A 20652-nucleotide genomic window follows, 5' to 3' on the forward strand; every position below is an offset into this window, starting at 1 on the left:
ATAACAGATATAATAATAATGAAAAAGTTTGAAATATTGTAAGAGTTACTGAAACGGGTCACAGAGACACTAAGTGAGCACATGCTGTTGGAAAAATGCCGATAAACCTGCTTGATGCAAGATTGCCACAAACCTTTAATTTGTTAAAACAAACAAACAAACAAACAAAAACCCACACAGTATCTGCAAAGTGTAATTAAATGAGATATGCCTGTATCTTTAATAGCTGGTAGTCCAGACTACCCTCTGGAATCTTCTAGCAAACACATGACATATTGGAAAGGTAGCTTTTTTTTACTATCTACTTTTTTTCAGTAAAGGGGTGGGAGGAAGCATCTCAAGTAACAAATTTTTTATTGTGCTATAAGCAACCTATTTCATCTCAAGCATTCTGGCACGTTTGTATGCATTTATTTAACAGATGTGTATGGGCACCTTCTCGTGTGCCAGGCAGTGTGTGGTATGTGACAGACCAGGCCAGAAACACTAACAGCCTTGCTCTGAAATAGAACAATGTGAGGCTTCATAGATTTGGAGAGAAGTGCAATTTAAGGCCCTTGAGCCTTTTGCTTTTATTTATGTTATTTTTATTTTTTGAGACAGTTTCTCGCTCTGCTGCCCAGGCTGGAGTGCAGTGGTGTCATTATACATAGCTCACTGCAGCCTCAAACTCGTAGGCTCAAGCTATCTTCCTGCCTCAGCCTCCCCAGTAGCTGGGGCTACAGGTGCACACCACCACACCTGGCTAATTGTTCTATGTTTTGTAGAGACATGATCTCTCTGTGTTACCCAGGCTGGTCTGGAACTCCTGGCCTCAAGTGATCCTCCTGCCTCAGCCTCCCAAAGTGCTGGGATTACTAATAGTTATGAGCCACCATGCCTGACAAATCTTTTTTTCTTTTTTAATTCACCACTATACTAAAAAGGATTTTGTTTATTTTATTTTTTAAGTTTTTTGTTATTTATTCTTACTTAAGCTTATACCTCACAATCCATATATTAATACTAACTAGGATTGCTTTCATATATACTCTTCTTCAAGGAATCAGAATTTAAACCACTTAGGGTTCTCCTTCTCCCCCAATTAATCCCTATTTGAACATAGGGCTCTCTTCTAAACTTAACCATTTGGGTCAAACAGACATATTCTGGAGGACCAGACTCATTGACCTAACCTTGTCCCACATTTTATATGTTTATTTATATACATATATTTTATGCATATTGAAGTGAAAATCACATAACATAAATTGACCATTTTAAAGTGTATGTTTCAGTGGCGTTTAGTACATTCACAATGTTGTGCAGTCACCACCTCTATCTAGTTCCAAAGCATTATCACCCAAGGAAAACCCCCTACCCATTAAACACTTACTCCCCATGCCCCCTACTCCCAGCCGCTGGAAACCACCAATCTGCTTCCTGTCTCAGTGGACTTACCTACTCTGGATATGTCATATAAATAGAATCATACACTATGTAACCTTTTGTGCGTGGCTTCCCACTTCTTTTTAAGAAAACCATGGTTCACCCCAGAAGAGGAACTTAACAGAAACAAGCTGTACTGAGGGGTCTTGGGTAGGAGTTACCTGGAGTCTGTTGCTCTGATTGTGGCTTCTCCTAGCTTTTTCCCTTTGATCTGCTGGTTGATTTCTTCTCCTTTTTCTCTTACCCAATTAATTGAGCCTTGCCTATGTTGGCTTTGTCCACCTTTGATTAATAGAGGCTCTGAACTCGAAAATTGATTATTGGATTAGTTCGTATACAATCATCCCTTGGTATCTGTGGGGGTTGGTTCTAGGACCCCCTGTGGATACCAAAATCCGTGGATATTCAAGTCCCTGATATAAAATTGTACAGTATTTGCATATAACCTACATACATTCTCCCATCTACTTTAAATCATGTCTGGATTACTTATAGTATCTAATACAGTGTAAATGCTATATAAATAGTTTTGTTTTGTTTTTTTTTTTTTTTTTTTTGAGAAAAGGTCTTGCTCCATCTCCCAGGTTGGAGCATAGTGGTGTGATCATAGTTCACTGCAACCTCAAAGTCCTGGACTTAAGTGATCCTCCCACTTCAGCCTCCCTTCCAAGTAGCTAGGACTACAGGGGTGTGTCACCGAGCCTGGCTAATTTTTTTTTTTTTTTTTTTTTCATTTTTTTGTAAAGATGTGTTGTCTAGGCTGGTCTTGAACTCCTGGTCTCAAGCAATCCTTTTACCCTGGCCTCTCAAAGTGCTGGGATTACAGTTGTGAGCCACTGTGCCCAGCCTATACATATTTTATAACCTCTTTTTTTCCTACCCTTCCATCTAATTTGAACATGTTTTCATGGCCATGAATAGAGATTTACCTTATTCTTTTTAATAGCTATTCAAGTGTTCATAATTCATTTAACCATTCCCCTACTGATGAGCATTTAGGTAGTTTCCTTCTTTTTGTTGTTACAATGCTATACTACACACCTTTTAATAAATACAGAATTTGTGCATTTGCCCACTTGTGGACATGTTTCTGTAGGAGAAATTCTTAAAAGTGATATTTGATATTGCCAAGTTGTCTTCGTAAAGTGTTGTACTGTATTGTATCCACCAACCAACAACTGTGCCTGTGTCCTCAGTTTCCAACTATGTACCTTCAATCTCTTTAATTATTGCCTGACAGGTAAAAAAATTATGTGTCATAGTTTTAAAAGGCATTTCTAAGACCCCTTTGAATATTCATAAAATAAGCCCTGAATCTTATATGTATTTAAAATATTTTTTCCCCAAGTTCCTGTTCTGTCTTTTGACTTTTTATGTTTGTGGTTTTAGTTTTGATAAAATTTTTTGAACATACTGATTTTTTTTAATGAAATAAAATGTAACTATTTTTATCATTGTGGTTCTTGGCCTTTGTGTAAACTGAATAAATATTGATGTGGATTATAATTTTTCAGGTCTTGTTTAAGTCACTCTCCATGTTGGATTACTTCTGCAGGTTCTGCTTCCTTCGGTGCTGTGGGTGTGTGTTTTCTGAACGAGCCCTGAAAGAGATAAAAGCAGAAGTTTGTCACACGGTGAGTTCCTAACATGCGCCATTTGTTCCTTCTCAGTAGCTGAGGAAATCAGATGGTTTATGGTCCCTCCCTCTGTTTGTCATTTAAGGATCCTTACCTTCTTTGTGAAACACAGATCTAATAAGTTGCTTTTCTGCTTAAAACCCTTCCATGGCTCTTGGTTGCTCGAAATACAGACTCAGACTCTGGTCACCTGACCACTGCCTGCCTGTTCAGGGCAGACCACACTCAAGCTGTCCCCTGAATGTGCCACCGTCTCCTGTGTCCTGTGCCTCTGTTCCCTCCACGCTGACCTGCCAGCCGAGAGGGCCCTGCTCCCCTGGCCTGAGCCTTAGTTCTGGAGTTCTTACTTCCCCTGTGATTCCTGGCTGCTAAACCTCCTTCCACATTCCCCAAGCACCTTGTTTTCTCACTTCTCTTGCCATAGTGTAATTGCATATTTATGTGTCAGTTTCCCCACTGGCCTGTGAAGTTTTGAGGGTGGAGGACAAGGCTTGTTCATCTCTTTATCTGCAGGGCTTATTCCCTCCACGTCATGTAGCACACCCTCAGTAAATGCTCACATGAGTGAGCCAATAACATGATGTGAGAGCTGGCCTTCTCAGCTCACGTCGAGGAAATACTGACTTTGCTTCAACAGTGTTGCTGCTGAAGCCCAGAACGTTTGTGTCTTTGGTGTTCTGCTGGCCCATGTAAAGCCTGGCATTGAGTTCAGTGTCCTGGATGCCAAGAGCTTCTGACTATTTCACCTGCATTAACTCTGCTTGAATTTCATTAAGCCCCCTCCTCCATGTTGTTTCTCTGGTGTGAATTATTCTTTCAGTCAACAGTTTTCATTGAGCAACTGTCATGGGCCAGCCTCTGTCCTGGGCACTGTTCAGTGGCATATCATGGTGGATGAGATCCTTTGAAAGCCCTTGCCCTCATGGTTGCCACATTCTAGTTGGAGAGAGAGACACTCAAATAGATGAGCAAGGCAGTATTGACCGTGATTGATGCTAGGAAGGAAGCACACGAGGTGATGTAATAGAGGGAGAGAAGCTTCTTTAGTGGTGGTTAGTGAAGGCATCAGTAGAGCTAAGAGCTGAAGGGTACAAAGGAGCCAGCTGTGCAAAGCTTGAGCAGTAGCCTCTTAGGCAGCGGGAACAGCATGTCCAAAAGCTCAGAGGTAATAGAGCACTTTACTAGTTCAAGGAACAGAAAGTGTGGCCAAGGTGGAGGGCAGGAGAGGAGGAATAGAGGAAATTAAAGAGTTAGGCAGGGATCTGTCATGCAGGGCCCAGGTGGCCACATTGGAGCTTGTGGATTTTATTCTAAGAGCACTAGGCAGGCCAGGTGTGGTGGCTCATGCCTATAATCCCAGCACTTTGGGAGGCTGAGGCAGCAGAATCACATGAGGCCAGGAGTTCAAGACGAGCCTGAGTAAGAGTGAGACCCCATCTCTACAAAAAATAAAAAAATTAGCCAGCCATGGTGATATGTTCCTGTAGTTCCAGCTACTTGAGAGGCTGAGGCAAAAGGATTGCTTGAGCTGAAGAGTGTGAGATTATAGTGAGCTATCATGACACCACTGCACTCTAGCTCAGGCAACAGAGCAAGACCCTGTCTTCAAAAAAAAAAAAAAAAAAAAAGCACTCGGCAGCCAGAGAGTAGCTTTAAGCCATACAGGATGTGCTTTAGTTTTTTTGTTGTTGTAATTGAGACAGAGTATCACTCAGTGCCCCTGGGTAGAGTGCAGTGATATGATTATAGCTCACTGCAAGCTTCAACTCCTGGGCTATGAGCGATCCTTCTGCCTCAGCCTCCCAGGTAACTGGGACTATAGATGCACCTATCACATGAGGTCAGGTGTGGAATTTTCCATTTGTGGCATCATGTTGGTACTCAAAAATTTTTGGATTTTGGAGAATTTCAGATTTTGGATTTTCAGATAAGGGATTCTTAACATGTATCTTGATCAGGATTGGCTAACTGCTGTAACAGACAACCCCCAAATTCCAGGGGCTAATACAGTGAAAGTTCCTGGTTGGGCAGCTTTCTGCCAAGGGTAACTCACGGATTCAGTCTCTTTCTGTTTTGTAGCTCTGACTTTCTGGTTTGGGGAGTACTCTCACTCTGGAAAGAGAAGAGAGCATCTATCTTAGGAGTCTCTTAGGGACCAGGCCTAGAAGTGGTACTGCTTCACTTCTGCCCACATTCCATAAGTCAGGATTCAGTCACATGACCCCACCTAACTTCAGGGAGCCTGGGAAATGTAGTCTATCAGGATACCCAGGAGGAAGTAGCAACACTAGCCATTTCTGCCAAACTGCGGAAAAAGAAGAGTGATGGTGTGGTTTCAGGAACTGCGGTGCATCACGAAAATGTAAATGCAGATAAAGCCACAGCGTCAACATCTAAAACAAATATTTTCACTTTTTAGGTAATGTATGAAATTTAGAGAAACCAATGTCTTAAGAACAATGTCAGGAACCTCAATGGTGTTTAGGGTCTGCATTTTCTCTACTTTTCAGTTTGGCTTTTCAATTCACTGGAAGAGATGTGAGGGTTTGAAATAGTTTTGGTTCCATGTTCTAAAACACATGGTATGCACACTTGATTTCAGTAAACAGGGTCCAAAGAGATGTTGTTGCTAGGTATTTTTGTTTTCATTATAAACAAATCACTAGCCAAAAAATTAATTGTATTCCCCACTGTGCTCTTCACTGCTTGTAATAAGAAGAAACCCACTGGAGTAATTACAGGTTACAAAATAAGTCCTATGCTTATTACTCAGAGCATCACTCACAGACCTGCAATATTGACATCACCTGGGAGGGTTTTTGCTTGTTTGTTTTTTAAGAAATGCAGACTCTCGGGCCCTACCTTGGACCTGCTGAAATAGAATCTGCATTTTAACAAGATTCCCAGGTAATTTGTATGCACAATAAAATTTGAGAAGCACTGATGTAGATATTAGACATGTGATCAGTAGTGTCTGACTTGCTAGTTTTCTGGCTTCATTTATTTAAGCTTTGGAGATACGTGAATGGGTTGTGTGTGTGTTGTAAAGTCAGAAGTCAGAAAACATATACTCACACTATTTACATGCTTTTCATGGAGGGGTGGATTGGAGAGGAAAAATTAAGTTAGGGGAGGAGGTACCTTCAAAAGTGGTCAGTTCTCAGTTAATTCTGATTTTCAGGCTTTGGCCTTCTTCAGGTTATTTTATCTTTCTTCTATCTTTATGATCTTTGTGAATACTTAGCCTCGGAGAGTCACGTAATACACAGCATAGGCAGACTTAAATTTTTACATGTAAGAAAACTCTAGTAGAAAAATGGGATATTAAACTTTACATGTCAGCAAGAGGCTTCTTTTCCCAGAAAGCTAGACAAATTGAGGATCCCTGTTTATCCATCACCTTGGCAATAAATTTCCGACATTTTTTTACGTGTGATTTAATTTTGTCCTTTTACTTTACAAATAGCTCACGGAGAGTCTGATCAGGATGGAGTGTGCCCTCCTCTTGTCCTGATGCTCAGAGAGGCTGCTGCTTTCACTTGGCCTCCCTGGCCTGTCGCAGGCCCACGAGCCTCAGCCTCCCCTTACGTCTCGCCCCATGCTCCTCCGAAGCCTGGTCTCATGCTGCTGCATTCCACCCTGCCTTTGTGTCACTCCATTATTTTTATTTCATTGCGCTCTTACTGAAATGATTTGTTTGAGCCAGCCGGGCGCAGGCGTGTATGTGAATTTGTGCTTCTCTGTGTGAGGTGAGGTGGTGTAGTAGGCTGGGACCCTCCACCAGCCTGCCTGCCTGGTGCAATCCTTCTTAGCTGTGTGGTCTTTGGAAGGTCCCATCATCTCCCTGTGCCTCAATTTCCTCATCTGTGAAAAAAAGTGTCAGACATAATTATGAGAGCTTCATCCACAGGGACACCCTTGGTCCTCACAGCAGTCCTGGGGGATGGGTACTGCTGTGAGGTCCCCCTTCATGGTCTGCGACTGTCCTGTGGATCGCCACCGAAAGGAAATGACATACAATGAAGGCCTGCTTGTGCTTCAAGTAACTTGAAAAGATTTAAGCTTTTTTTAAAAATGAGGTTTACATTCAGTTGCTAATGATTTGTTATTAATATAAAATACAGGGGACATAATTGTGGTAATATGAGCTTTCTGAATGAATCACCAGTCAGAGTGTAGCCAGTTAGCACCTTCAGGAGTACTAGTTTGCCTGTAAAAATGTGTAGGAAATGGTGGTTTGCTGCCTGGGGCTCTTGTGTTCTTCTCTTTAACAGTCTTAACATTTTCAATATGTGCTTTCCTTGGATTTAGATATCTTAAGGGGAAGAAGAGTTTGCTTAATAAGTATTCTGTTGTTTGTTTATGTTTGGTTTGTGGTATCTCCCTTCAAAATCTCTTGTCTTTTCCCGCTATTTAGCTTGATGCTTTTCCTGAGCCGTTTCATTGACTCCCAGTGGATTTGATTTCATTTGTATGTGTGCGATGCTTCAGTTTGCTAGGTGCCCACACTTAGCCTTTGAATTATATGTTTATTTCTTTAGTTTCCTGTGGTTCCTGCTTCTCCTTTTTTTTTTTTTTTTTTTTTTTAGTTGTACTATGTTGTGCTGTTTAAGAATTGTGTGTTTCAGTCTTATATGATGCCGTGAACTCTTTTAGAAAAAGAGAAGATATATAAAGTTCTCAACAACACTAGCAGCAAAAACAAAAAAGTCATGGACTTTATAAGGGAGGAGACTTGGGCCTGTGAACAGAGATAATCACGACTGATCCTGCCTGTGCTATTCAGCATGGTGGCCATTACCACATTTGCCTATTTAGAGTTAAATTAATTTTAAAATTAAAAAATTTTAAAGCCAAGTACAAATTTCTTCACTTCCTCAGTCATGCTAGCCACATTTCCAGTGCCCAGTAGCCCCTGTGGTGGTGGTTCGCGCTGGATGGCTCGGGTGTGGAGCACCTCCACCACTGCAGACAGTACTAGCAGACGAAGCATTGAGACTACAGACACCAAGGGCAGCCTTTTTAAGAAGCTGTGTTTTCTACCCCAGATGAGTTTCATTTTACCCAAAGAAATAGACTCTTCAGTATGTTTCCAGAATGAAGTTATGTTGTTCTCAGCCAATGAGGACTGTTTTAGATAAGCATCTTTTCATTTTCAGTGGGAGTTTATTGTTTATTAATTATCTCATACACAATAGTATCCAGGACTTCAAAACAAGATGTATTTTCCTTACTCCAGTTTGAACCTGGATCTAAGCATTTGGAGAATTTTGGTTTTCAGCAACTGATGGCCTTCTAGATACCTACGTACATGTCGCCAGTGTAGCTGGAATTATTTCTTCTCTTATGATTTCTTTCTCAAAGCTATAAAAGTGACTTATAATCAGTAGTAAAGTCTTGTCAATAACATGTTTTTTAATTCATTTTAAGAGTAATTTGTATAATTTTCCATTCTAATTTGTATTTAGGACTAATTTGTATTTGTATCATTTTCTTGTTCTTTCTTTTTTGGTTCTAGGTTCTCTTATTCCAAGTTAAGGAAATAGAATGATACCACTAAGAAAGCAAACACTCCTCAGCCGTTCAGTTTCATGCTAAAATGACTCTCCTGTTGAAAACGCCAGTGTGGCTCTACAGGAACTTCTGCCTGCCTTAGGGCTTTAAGTCTATGCCGCCTCTCTAAGCACGTAACCACAAGCGGGTCTGTTGAGGGCTCGAATTTGTTGGCAAACAGGGAAGATGATTGAATGATCCATGGCAAGTCTCCTGGTCCATAAACACAGATATCTTGGACATAATGGCCTGCAAAAAGAAATGCAAAAACTTAGCTGCCTTTGTGTCCCCACCAATTTTATCCACGCAAAAATGAGGCACATGCCTCTTCTAATGTCATCTGTAAGGCCTCTTGGCTTCATAACAGCTCAGATCAAACAGTAGTTCCATGATTGCTTCAACAGGTGCTTTTGTGGTGAATTTTGAATTTATGATGAAAAGGGACATTTTCATTCTTTTAGTGATTTCTAAAATGTTTGATGCTACTTTAGGTGAATACTGTGGGATTGTATCTAGTCATGGGCACAAGGGAGATGAAATAACATTCATTTGCCTGGTAAAATCTAAGTTCTGATAGATTCTAAGTCTTTTCCTTGGTTATAGGTAGTTCATAAGAATGGAGTTGGTTTTAATAAGTCATTGCTTCTGTCATTTATTGATTTTTCAGAGTGAGTGTTTGATATAAATAGCAGTAATTAAAATGGGAACGACAGAGTCCAGTGCTGATTAGATTCCTGCTAGATGAACTCAGTAGCTCTCTCTGTGCCTGACACTGTGTTTGACTCTTTCTGCTCTCTCTTCCAATCCTCACAGCCACACTGCAAAGTGGTTTCTATCAGTACCCTCAGTTTGCAGGTGAGGAAACAGACTGATAGAAGTGAGGGAGAAAAAGGTCTGGTCACTTCTGAGACCTCACTCTCTGCCCAGTCTTCCCCCACCAGCTCAGTAACTCTCCTTCTAAAAACCTATCTAAAGGAAATATTCTTTTAAAGCAGGGCGGGGGCGGGCCGAGGGGAGGGGAGAGGGAGAATGCATGCACAAAAAGTCTCTTGTTTGTTAGACTGAGAAAAATCAGAAGAGGTTTCTCTCCTGTTGAGCAGGCATTCCTGTATGTCAAGGGCCTAGACCTGGCACGTGGTAGCGTTGTCTAAGTAACAGCTGTTATCGTAATTACAGCATTTTGAACTTAACTGATAGACGTTCTTGGTACAGTGTGACAGCAAGCAGTGGGGAAAACTTAGGACATAAGTGAAAGACAACTCAGCTGCACCTTGATTATAATTGTGTGATTATCATTTAGATGCAGATGGATTTGAACTAGAAGGAACAAATGGATGTTTTCAGAGTTGTGTTAATGCTGTCCAGGTGACTAAAAATAAACGAACTCTTTGTCGCTGATTATAATGGGATAGCTGCCTTCTGCCTGCGGAGTTAGGCTGGGGGCGCGCCCAGTGTAGTGGTGGCAGGTAGCTGCACCTGGTTTGAGACCCAGCTCTGCCACTTCCTGTGCCTTTGGGAGTGACTTCACTTCTCTGAGCCCTAAGTTCCTCATCTGTAAAGGGTGAAGGATAGTACAGTTGTCCCTTGGTATATGCAGGAGATGGTTCCAGGACCCCTGTGTATCCCAAAATCTGTACATACTCAGTCAAATTCTGTATTTTTTAGATCCTAGTTTGGTTGAAAAAAATCCACGTATTAGTCGACCCTCACAGTTCAAACTTGTGTTGTTCAAGGGTCAACTGTAGTGTCTACCTTAGAATTATTGAGTGCAAGGCCCATAGCCGGAGTTCCAGAAGGTAAAGTTTACCGCCATCCCTTTACCGGTGCTTGTCTTATGTGGAGTGCTGACTAAATGCTGGCGCCAGATGGCCATGTTACTGCTTTACTGGGAGAACCATTTGTGCACTGAAGCCAGTTGTGGTAAGAACCTTCTGAAGTGTTTACTTTTAGGGAATGATGACTTTGTTGTGATTCACAATAACTAGATTGTTTCCCTCCCCCCTCCAAACACTGTTGAGACATTCAGGTTGCCACTTTAAGAATTCTGAATCATTGCTTTACTATTGATAGCAACACCCCTTCATGACTTCTTTTAACATCTGCACACCGGAGGATGTCGCGTTTTCAGGAAGGATCAAAGCCCCCCCACACTTTTCTATGTGTCTGTTAACTAGTCCTGACAACCCCAGTATGTGATGACGGTGAGCACTTGCTTTCTAAAGAAAGGGCAAGGACACCTGTTGTTTACCTGTCACCTTCTGCCTATGCGAATAGCTCCCTAACTGAATCATATCTACCTTAGAAAATTACTCCAGCCCTTCTGACCTGGGACCTGTGTGTCAGGAGGATGGCTGTACACACAGCAGGGGGACTTACTCATCTTTGAGCCATTCTAGTATTTCAGTTTATATTTTTTTATTTGCCTACCACCTGTTTATTTTAGGTCATTCTTTTAAACAACTGAAAAACTGGATGAACCTAGTTTGTTTTGCATATCTAGTCTACCATATTCAAACCTGAAGGCCCTACCCAAATGCACTTACTAAAATAGGTTATCGTATCTCTGTGCAGTAGTTCCTGCGGGTGGGTAGGAAGGTGTGTGTAGACAAACGGCAAGTCCAGACATCCTTGAAGAGGGCGTGCTCTGCCACAGCTGCCCTCACGTGCAGTGTTGCTCTGCCTTCCTGCATTCTCTGTCCATTTTTCGGCCTCTCCCCTGACCCCCAGTTTTCCTTTCCATGAGCTTTCCTGGAACATTTGTACAACTCCTGCTGGACTTACATTGTGCTATAAATTGTTTGTCATCCTTCTTGTTCTCCAGAACTATCTGTTCTTCCCAAACAGCCATCTTCAAACTGGGGGTTAAAAGATGGGAAGAGCTGGGCCTTCCCCCTCTGCCCGCAAGGTAGTATGAATGGCTCCACAGGAGCCGAGTCCCCGCTCCTCACTCTGTAGGTTTCTCCCCAGCAAACCCAACCGATGTGCCTGAGAACCCCCCGTGCAGTCACCCAGTTCTCTTCCAAACCCTTCACAAAGGAAGGCCTCCACTCTCCCCCTTCCAAATCTTGCTTTGTTGTATTGCCCAGCAACTAAAACCTCTAGGACACCAGACGGGGCAAAGAGAATTCATAGTTTCTCAGGGAGAATCTTATGAGGGCAAAGCAAAAACACCTTCCTTCAGCAAGAACTACTTAAGAACTACGCAGAGAGGGTTCTGTGCCTTACCTAAGGACTTGGAAATTAAGATTTCAGGACAAAAAGGCTGCCACAAGAATGCATACTAAAACATTTGTTTGAATCTAGCCAGGCATGGTGGTGGGTGCCTGTAGTCCCAGCTACTTAAGAGGCTGAGGCAGAAGGGATCACTTGAGCCCAGGAGTTCCAGTCCAGCCTGAGCAACATAGCGAGACTTCGTCTCTTTTAAAAAAAAATTAAAAACTATTTATTTGAATCTAAAAATGAAAACGAAGTCAGACTTTTTCAGAAAGTCAGTCTTTGATTTGGTTGGCTTGACCATGAAGTCTGTCTGTACTAATTAAGTCTTATGGCAGAGGTTTCCATAAATTGAGTGAACATTCAATCTGTAGCTCCAAGAGTCTTATGAAAAAACACATATACAATTTTTAGGAAAATAGACCTTTGCAACAATTAAACCTATAATAAGATTTTTCCCTATTTCCTTTAGAAAACATGCAAGCAAAACAAACGTGAAGCCCATTGCTCTCGAGCAGGTACAGTAGACTTTATCTGTAAAGAGCAAGAGAGTAAATATTTTTGGCCGTGTAGGTCAGATGGTCTTTTTTTAACTACTCAATTCTGCCTTTCATTGTCATAAACACTATACCAAATGAATGAGTGTGGCTGCATTCCAATAAAACTTCCCTAAAATAAGCAGCTGACAGGCAGTAGTAGTTTGCTAAACTCAGCTCTGGAGCACATGCTTGTGTTGGTCATTTTATATTCTAATAGACCCAGGGAGGCACAGGGCCCATTTTAAATAAATATTTGAGTTCGAATTCTAGGAGCAGGTAGAAAAAGCAGATAGGTAATGTACTAAAGTTTTGTAACTTACAGCTCTGCTGTGTGTTCACTTTGTGAAAATTTATCAACCTGTATTTTTATGATTTATGCACTTTTCTCTATGGATCTTAAATAAAAAGTTTCTTTTTTTAATTTTTTTTTTTTTAAGACAGGGTGTCACTCTGTCGCACTGGGGAGAGTACAGTGGTGTCAACATAGCTCACTGCAACCTCAGACTCCTGGGCTTAAGTGATCCTCCTGCCTCAGCCTCCCGAGTAACTGTGACTACAGGTGTGCACCACCAGGCCTGGCTAATTTTTCTATTTTTAGTAGAGACAGAGTCTCGCTGTTACTCATGCTTGTCTTGAACTCCTGGTCTCAAATGATCCTCTCGCCTCGGCCTCCCACAGTGCTAGGATTATAGGTGTGAGCCACCTCACCCAGCGTAAAATGTTTTTTGTTTTTTTTTAATTGACATACATTCTAATTGGATTGCCACTAATTCCAAATCACTTTAAACATGATGGTCAGTCTTCTCCTCTTGTAATTGAAGCAGCAGTTGTATAGTTTTTGTAAAATTTGGAGGTGTTTTTGTTTGTTTTGTTTTGTTTTTACCTTTACATCCATCATGAACATGTCCTTCCTCATTTCTGCGTTTAATGGCTCGAACATTTCCTTTCCAGCCAGCGTTTGGTGTAGCACCTGGAGCATCTAAGGGGGAAAACAAAACCGGCATACAACATGGAATCTGTTTAATAGCTTCCACGTTCTTTTAGGCCAAGCTCTTCTGTGTTGTCATTTCCATTTCCCCTAGATAAGGTACTCAGTGAGAAAGGTAGAGGGGAAGGTCTAACCTTGATTAAAATGTTTCGTTTGTTACATCTGATCAAAGGCTAGTGCTTTTGGGGGTGGGGGCGTGCACTACGATGGCAGGAGTACTGGGGTGGACCAAGGTCTGGATCTGCATGCTTGCACTGAGGTTTTATTTTCCATCCCTTTCCCCATCCTTTGTAACTAACTCACTTGATGTTTGCAGCGCGCTCTTCGTGATTATATTGTGGTTCTTTGGATTGTTTGCTCTGTAACAGTCTCTGGGGTGATGTGAAAGTAGAACTTGCAATGGGTAGGAGAGATTATTAAAAGATCCTAACCAATTTCTGCTGGATTCATCGTTTGCACTGTTGTCTATACTGATTAGCTTAGGTGTTCAGGCTTGAAGCCGTACTCCCTATAGGAGCCAATCCACCTACAGAGAAAATACTGAAATCCACTTAAAGGAGGGCATCCGATTTCCCTCTGCCTCTCAGAGAACCTATCTGAAGTATAACCTTTGCAACAAAAACATTATTAGTTCTCATATTTTCCATTCTTTAAGAGCCATTAGTGCAATAGCTGGCACTAGTAGGTACTAGTAGTGTTTATCAAGTGAATGAAGAAGGGAAGAACTTCTGAAAGATTTATGGTTAGAATTTTCAACAGGCTTTATCTGAGGAGAAGCAAAATGCCACTACTTCTTTCTAGAGAGGAAACAGAAGCAACCATATTGGTTTGGGAACATGGCTCCCTTTCAGCCAACTTCAGACCCCTAAAATCAAAGAACCTCCTGTACTCCCCAAGTGGAAGGTCTTTCAAAATTTATTGCCATAGAAAAATAGCCAAATAGAATCTTCAGTTAAGAATAAAACTCCTGCTGTTGCTTCTGACCTGAACAGATATCCATATTGCTGGACTGTTCTTACCTTTTAGTCGATTCAGGGTCACCCAGTAGTGTTGCTCTGGGCTGTGGATGTCTTTGGACCACTGAAGCATGTCTTTTGCACGGATGTCAGTCAGTATGAACTCTACAAACTTTCTCGTAAGTACATAGTAAGCACTTCCAAAATAAATTGTTAAGTTGTGGGGTGGTTCATATTTGAATCTTTTATTTGGAGATACATAGATATTTCCTTCAGGATTGAATTTCGGATGACTTTGACTTGTCTTGGATTTACTGTTTGGTGGTTGGATTACTCCAGGAGTGATATTTTTATCATTCCATTTGCTTCTGATATAGTGTATGATTTCTTTGTTGGTTTTGATTGGAAAATCCTGTCCACAAAGATTAATGACATAGTTCCATTGAAATTTGGAATGCACTAGATCTTTCATACAATTAATATCTGCCTGTAGTCTTGTAAAGCCAGCGTAAGCAACCTTCTTTCTTTTTGATGAAATAAAAATGTTTTTAAAACAGTTAACCAAGGTTTGCACTGCAGTCTTATACTTCTTTGAGGCCTTTTCATCAACATGAATACAATAAACATTTTGAGGTACATAAATAGCTCTGAGAAGCTGCACAAACATGGCCAGCTCCTTATGAATAGTTATAATGTATGCCAGAGAGAAATTACCCTCTTCTGCAGACAGGGGTCTGGTTATGAAATGCAACCCCTGAGAAATCTTGGAGCAATTTCCTGGTTTGTGTAAATGAGCAAATATTTCAGATCTATGTGGGTTTTTACAAAATTTTGCAATTTGGGGGGCTGCCCTTTTCCCTTCAAATAAAGCTGAACACAGTTCATCTGGATAAAAGCCACATTCCACTACTACTGGATAGGTGGGTTCCTCCTCTGGTTCCTCATGAGTTGAAGTCCTTAAATAAAGAAACATGAAGATGCAAATGACTGTGCAAATGAGAAGTCCAGACTTTGTGGCTCGAAACTGGCTCATGTTTTGAGCTCCAAGTGTATTCTTATTATCATAGTTTGAAATTTTTTCTTTTGTGCTTCCTGAAAGACACAACAGATAGAATTTAGGGTCTTATAGCTTTTTCTCCTACCTGTATTGAAACATCCTAAACTACGTATATTTAAAGTATGTAATTTGCTCAGTTTTTATGTATGTATACACCTGTGAAACCATCACCACAATCAAGATAACAAGCATTTCCCTCAACCCTAAAAGTTTTCTTATGCCCCTTTTAGTCCATCCTTCTTTCCATCCCCATCTCTGGCAATTGCTGATATGCTTTCTGTCACTATAGATTAGTTTGCATGTTCTGTAACTTATATAAATGGAATCATACAGTGTGTACTCTTTTTTTTTTTTTGCCTGTTTTTTTCACTTGGAGTAATGATTCTGAGATTCATCCATGTCATTGCATTTATCACCGGCTTGGGTCTTTTATTGTGGAGTAGTTTTCCATCATATGGCTTGGCTGTGCACAATTTATTTATTCATATATCTGGTGATGGACATTTATTTCCAGTTTTTGAATATTGCAATGATGCTGTAAGCATTTGTGTTCAAGTCTCTCTATGGGCATATGTTTTTGTTTCTCTTGGGTAAATACTGAAGAGTGAAATGGCTGACTGACATGTTGGTATATGTTTATCTCCATAAGAAACTGTCACACTGTTTTCTAAAGTGTTTATACCAGCAATATATGAGATTTCCATTTACTCTGTATTCTCATTCATACTTGGTGTGGCCAAATGTTTTAATTTTAACCTTTCTTTTTAGTAAGTGTGTAGTAATTCCCTGTAGTTTTATTTTGCATTTCCCTGATGACTAATGATGTTGAGCATATTTTCATGGGTTATTGTCTTTATCCAGGCAGATTAAAAAATCTCAAATATTCATTTTGGACATAAACACTGACCTGTTCTGCCTTATTCAGAGTTCATTTTATGCCATCATTCTGTGTTATGGGACTAAATCTTTCCAACAAAGGAAGTGACAAATTAAGCGAAATTTTGAGATTATAAACTTAAACCTGTTGAAATGAGTTTATGAATTGTTTTTAGGGAAGAAGCCAGAGATTAAAAACAAGATATATTTAATAAAGTTATTTGATAATAATGTAGTTGCCTGTCTTGAGCTCTACAGAGATACCTGAACAGATGTAACAGTAGCAAAAAGTAACCCAGAGTGCTTTAATTAATTAATTAATTATTATTATTGTATGCAAAGATCATCCTTTGGAATTTAGGGAAGAAAATTGATCAGGTAAAATGTCAAGCTTTATATTGTTAGGAAGTGTGTTTATTCTTGAAACTGACTCTCAGTTTCCATAAAAAGTCACATCTTATTTTTACTTCCTACTTTTAAAAAGCCTGTGCACTTTTGACTGGTGTTTGAGCTCAAATTTGACATTGGTCCCTTGCCTTTCCACATCATTTTTACAAATGCTATTTGGATAAAGCATCAGCCAGGCAGCATTTTGAGACATCTTTGTGTTCTTAACCTTTAAGCCAACAAAAACTATAAATGTTGATTGTGGATTTTTAAAATGTTGTATTTATTTTCACTGTACAGTTTCTTTCTACCCATCATGCTTCAAAAATGAAAAGCAGACACTGTCCAAATGTGCCAGGTGACAGTGTTTTACGCTGGATCAGTAAATGTTTGCCCCAAATGTCAAACCGTATAGCCTAATTTTAAAGACATTCTTATAAATTTCATAATACTTACCTTTATAAACATTAAACCATCATTGTAATTTATACATTTTATATATGGTCCCTAAAATAAACAAAACCTATATCATAAAAGTAGAAATTGAATAGGAAAGAAACATCTTCTTAAAATAAAACGGAAGTGAAACTTTTTACTTTTCAGAATTTTGATTAAAAGTAAACCATGGACCATAGTTTGTTACATCTTCTCCTGTGTTACAGCTTTAATACAGTAAGGAGGGTTTGGGGTTTCTTTGTTGTCTTTTTGTTTGTTTGTTTTTCAGCTGATCGTCAAAGTAAAGTATTCTGTTCCTATCACAGAAGTGCCCCTCATCACTTACAAATTACACCTCGTGTAAACCTAGCCCTGGCAGAGCCCAGGGGGTTGAGTATTTTCAATAGTTTATAATAATTAAATGAAGCCAAGTCCCAGGGGTAGCCCATTGTCCTTCGAGGTAATACCCAGGCTAAGTGTTTTCCTTTCCTTATGTAGAGACAGGTATGTTGGCCTATTCTATCGGTGTTCACTTGGAATTTCAGCATGGATGCCTGCTGGGCTGGGGACCAGGGTCCCTTAGGGGTGGGGAACCTGCAGCCTTGGGGCCACGTGTGGCCTTCTGGATCCTTGAATGTGGCCTTTTGACTGAATCCAAATTTTACAGAACAATCCTTTAAAAAAAGGCTTCTGGTCATTGTTTAAACACTGCTTTTTAAGGTCATCAGGCCAGCGCTTCTAAGTGAAGTCTTTGGGGACCTCATTGCTCTTGCAGATCAGTAGTTCTTGCTGTCTCTTGAACATAACAATAAGAAAATTCCCAGAGGAATAAACTTTTTAGGCATTTTTTCTTTTTAAAACAATGATGAATGCTATTTTCAGTTTTGCAAACATTCCCTAGCGATTCTTGGTGAGTTTTTTTGTTGTTGTTGTCTTATTTCTATATTGTGAAGTCAACTTTTTAGCCATAATAAAAGTGCATTAATTAAACATGTGACTATCCTTAAATTAATTTCCAAGAAATGTAGGTAGTATTTTCTAAGTATGGAAAATATGCAGCTCAGAAAAAAGTTCAATCTTACTGATTTTTTGAACCATTTTTTCTCCATGGAAAGTTGCTTCAAATATTTATTTTAAAGGCTTTAGAAAGAGTGGCTGTTATCCTTGTATATTGTGGAGCAGATATGCAAGTTCTTTGATCCTATTTCCTCATGGATTACTAAATCACAAATAATTTGTAAAATTTTGTGGTTTGTGGGTGAGGGCATTCTAAGCCTTTTTCCATCTGCTGTCTGTCTTTAAATTATCTTTTTTAGGCCTATATACTTTAATAATCTTTTAGCCTTCCGTATCTGCAGCCTTTGAAAAGTAGCATTGTTAGATATATGTAGTGTACAGTGGAATAAAATAGCTTCCAAACAATGAATAATGTTAAGATTATACATGCAGTTGACTGAAGCTGTCAGACATCCAAGAGATACTGTAGAATATCTTTCAGTAGAAGTAATTATCAATATTATGGCTAAGGAATGGTGTTTAACTTTTTTTCCTTTATATAGTGCTAGAATCTATACAGTAACAGGAATGATTTCCAATTATAGTTCTCAGAGGGGAGTTGTTTTACATTTTGTGTTTTTGTTCAAGCTTAAAATACTTTCAGGGAATTGTTGCAGAACACGCTGCTATCCTATTTAGAGCTAATACCTAAATTCTTTTTTTCTTACTTTATCTTACACATACTTTTCCAGTCGCCCTCTTCCTACTCCCAATAAGCCTTACTAGCCATGTAGGTTTGATATCATGTGTTACCCCCAGAACAGCTCATTTAAGGGCAGTCATTTTGAGTTTGTTATGATAGGATTTAATTTGTTATACTTTTTAGAGGGAATTGGCAGCATTCCATGTACATTAACTCTTTTTGCTGAATTTTTTATACTTTATTTTTTTAAGGGTAATTCCTGTAAATAAATAGATAATGGATGTGCATCTTTGAATGGGAACTCAAAATATTTTGTTGTATATTCTAGAATATTACTGTTTTAGAGCATTAACATTAACCAAGATGAATAATTTATTTAGTACCCAAAGGAAGTTTTTGAAAGCTTTACTTAAAGGAAAAAAAAAAAGAAAAGTGATGCTCGTTATTGCATTTACCTTATTGGGAACCTAACATTCAGTTTATAGGCTAAGGAAATGGGCTTTGCTTCAGGGCCGTGTGTTAGACTCCCAGCTCTAGCACTTGGGCTATCTTAGGCAAGTAATGAAACCTCCCTGAGTCTCCATTTTCTTGACTGCAGATGGGGTGTATGATAGTCTCAGCCTCAAAGGGACACCGGGAGGGGTGTGGGAGTGCAGGATGGGAGTTTCACACTGTGCCTGGCCCCAAGGAGGTAGGTGCACAGTCCCTGTTGGCACTCAGTCCCTGGAGAAGTGCGACCCCAGACCATGAATGTCGGTGCTCTCCCCACTCACTGTGCACTTATCCTAAAAGCCACTGTAGTCACAGCAATGAAAATTTTCTGTCTGTTCCCTGGGCTTAGAGTACTATCCAACGCACCCTAAAATTCACAGCATTTTCTTGAATTCTTTGAGTTTATAATATTACTTAGACTAATTGTGTCCAACTGTCCAATAAAATGGATGTCTTAATCACAACATGATTATTCCTAAAGTGTGTATAAATTTTTTAGCCATTTTGATGGAAAGAGGAAAACTTCATTTTAGGATATTCACTGGAAACAACCACAAGAATTACATTTTATTTTTATTGGTACAAAAAGAGAACTGAGCATATCGACATGGCCTTGAGGCTGACTTAGTTGTTGCCACTCATATGAGGAATTAACAAATGGTGGCCTTTTAAATTTAAAAATCTAGTTGATCCCATACTGTGAAAATGTTCCACTTTCAGTTTCTTTAGCTAAACAAAAAGTGGGGACTACTTTTGAGAGAAAAAGATGCCTCCAACATCTGCATTTGAAATATTGCTGATATTCTAATATTCCTATTTTAAAACCATAGAGAGGACAATGAAAAACATAATATTCTTCAAAAATTATGCCTGCTTAACATGCCATTCATTATCCCTGCGTAGTTAATGAAGCACTCACCGGAAGATGTTCCTCACGTTCCGTGAAATCGCGGCAGATCTGTGCCCAACTGGCCTTTCTCTCCAAACAGCCGCTGCTCTCCCAGTCCTCCAGCTTCAATCACATGCACAGAGTTGCTTGGCAGGTTTTGTTTTCCTTTCATCCCTGGAGAGTTTTATTCTTACCGATTCTGACCTGTAGAATGAAAAAATAGTTGCTGCTTTTGTTTCTCTCAGTGTGTGCTCAGGACTGTATCACCTCCTGAAAAGACAAAAAGAGACAATGGCAGAAAACCCCCAGCCCCATGAGGGGCAGCAGGGTCATTGTATTCTGAAACTGCAAGGTGTACTCGTAGCACTCATGGGTTACATTCTTTCAATGCTTTTAAAAACAGGAGGCAAAATTTAGTTATCTGATGGTCTTTCATTAAAGAGAGAAATAAAAGTCATTTAAAAATCCTGTTTCTTCCTAAATAGCATTTGGGAAAAGCTGGG

At 39.8% G+C, this 20652-nt stretch overlaps 2 protein-coding genes across 3 annotated transcripts in view; one reads left to right on the plus strand and one right to left on the minus strand.

Annotated features, from left to right (window-relative positions):
- The window catches only part of RTF2 (replication termination factor 2), a 43955-nt gene that overhangs the window by 9947 nt on the left and 13356 nt on the right, over window positions 1–20652 (plus strand). For both annotated transcript variants that reach the window (XM_069495576.1, XM_069495577.1), the window contains exon 5: window positions 2984–3062. In XM_069495576.1, coding sequence (XP_069351677.1) covers window positions 2984–3062 — 79 coding nt within the window. The remainder of the gene's footprint in view (window positions 1–2983; window positions 3063–20652) is intronic.
- LOC138401116 (beta-1,3-galactosyl-O-glycosyl-glycoprotein beta-1,6-N-acetylglucosaminyltransferase 7) lies at window positions 8641–15347 on the minus strand. Its single transcript, XM_069496394.1, has 3 exons — window positions 14378–15347; window positions 13254–13349; window positions 8641–8867 (listed from the first exon to the last, which is right to left on the minus strand). Exons 1-3 carry the CDS (start codon window positions 15345–15347, stop codon window positions 8641–8643), a joined length of 1293 nt encoding a protein of 430 aa, XP_069352495.1.

Source organism: Eulemur rufifrons, chromosome 20, assembly GCF_041146395.1.
Source record: "Eulemur rufifrons isolate Redbay chromosome 20, OSU_ERuf_1, whole genome shotgun sequence".
In the NCBI taxonomy this organism is placed as follows: Eukaryota; Metazoa; Chordata; class Mammalia; order Primates; family Lemuridae; genus Eulemur; species Eulemur rufifrons.

What these genes read in the sequence shown, in the direction of transcription:
- LOC138401116 (XM_069496394.1), bottom strand. Translation starts at nt 15,347, where the DNA reads ATGAGCCAGTTTCGAGCCACAAAGTCTGGACTTCTCATTTGCACAGTC. An exon ending in GACCCTGAATCGACTAAAAG is followed by an intron (nt 13,350 to 14,377) that starts GTAAGAACAGTC and finishes TTTCCCCCTTAG; the next exon opens with ATGCTCCAGGTGCTACACCA. An exon ending in TGTTCATGATGGATGTAAAG is followed by an intron (nt 8,868 to 13,253) that starts GTAAAAACAAAA and finishes TTCTTTTTGCAG; the next exon opens with GCCATTATGTCCAAGATATC.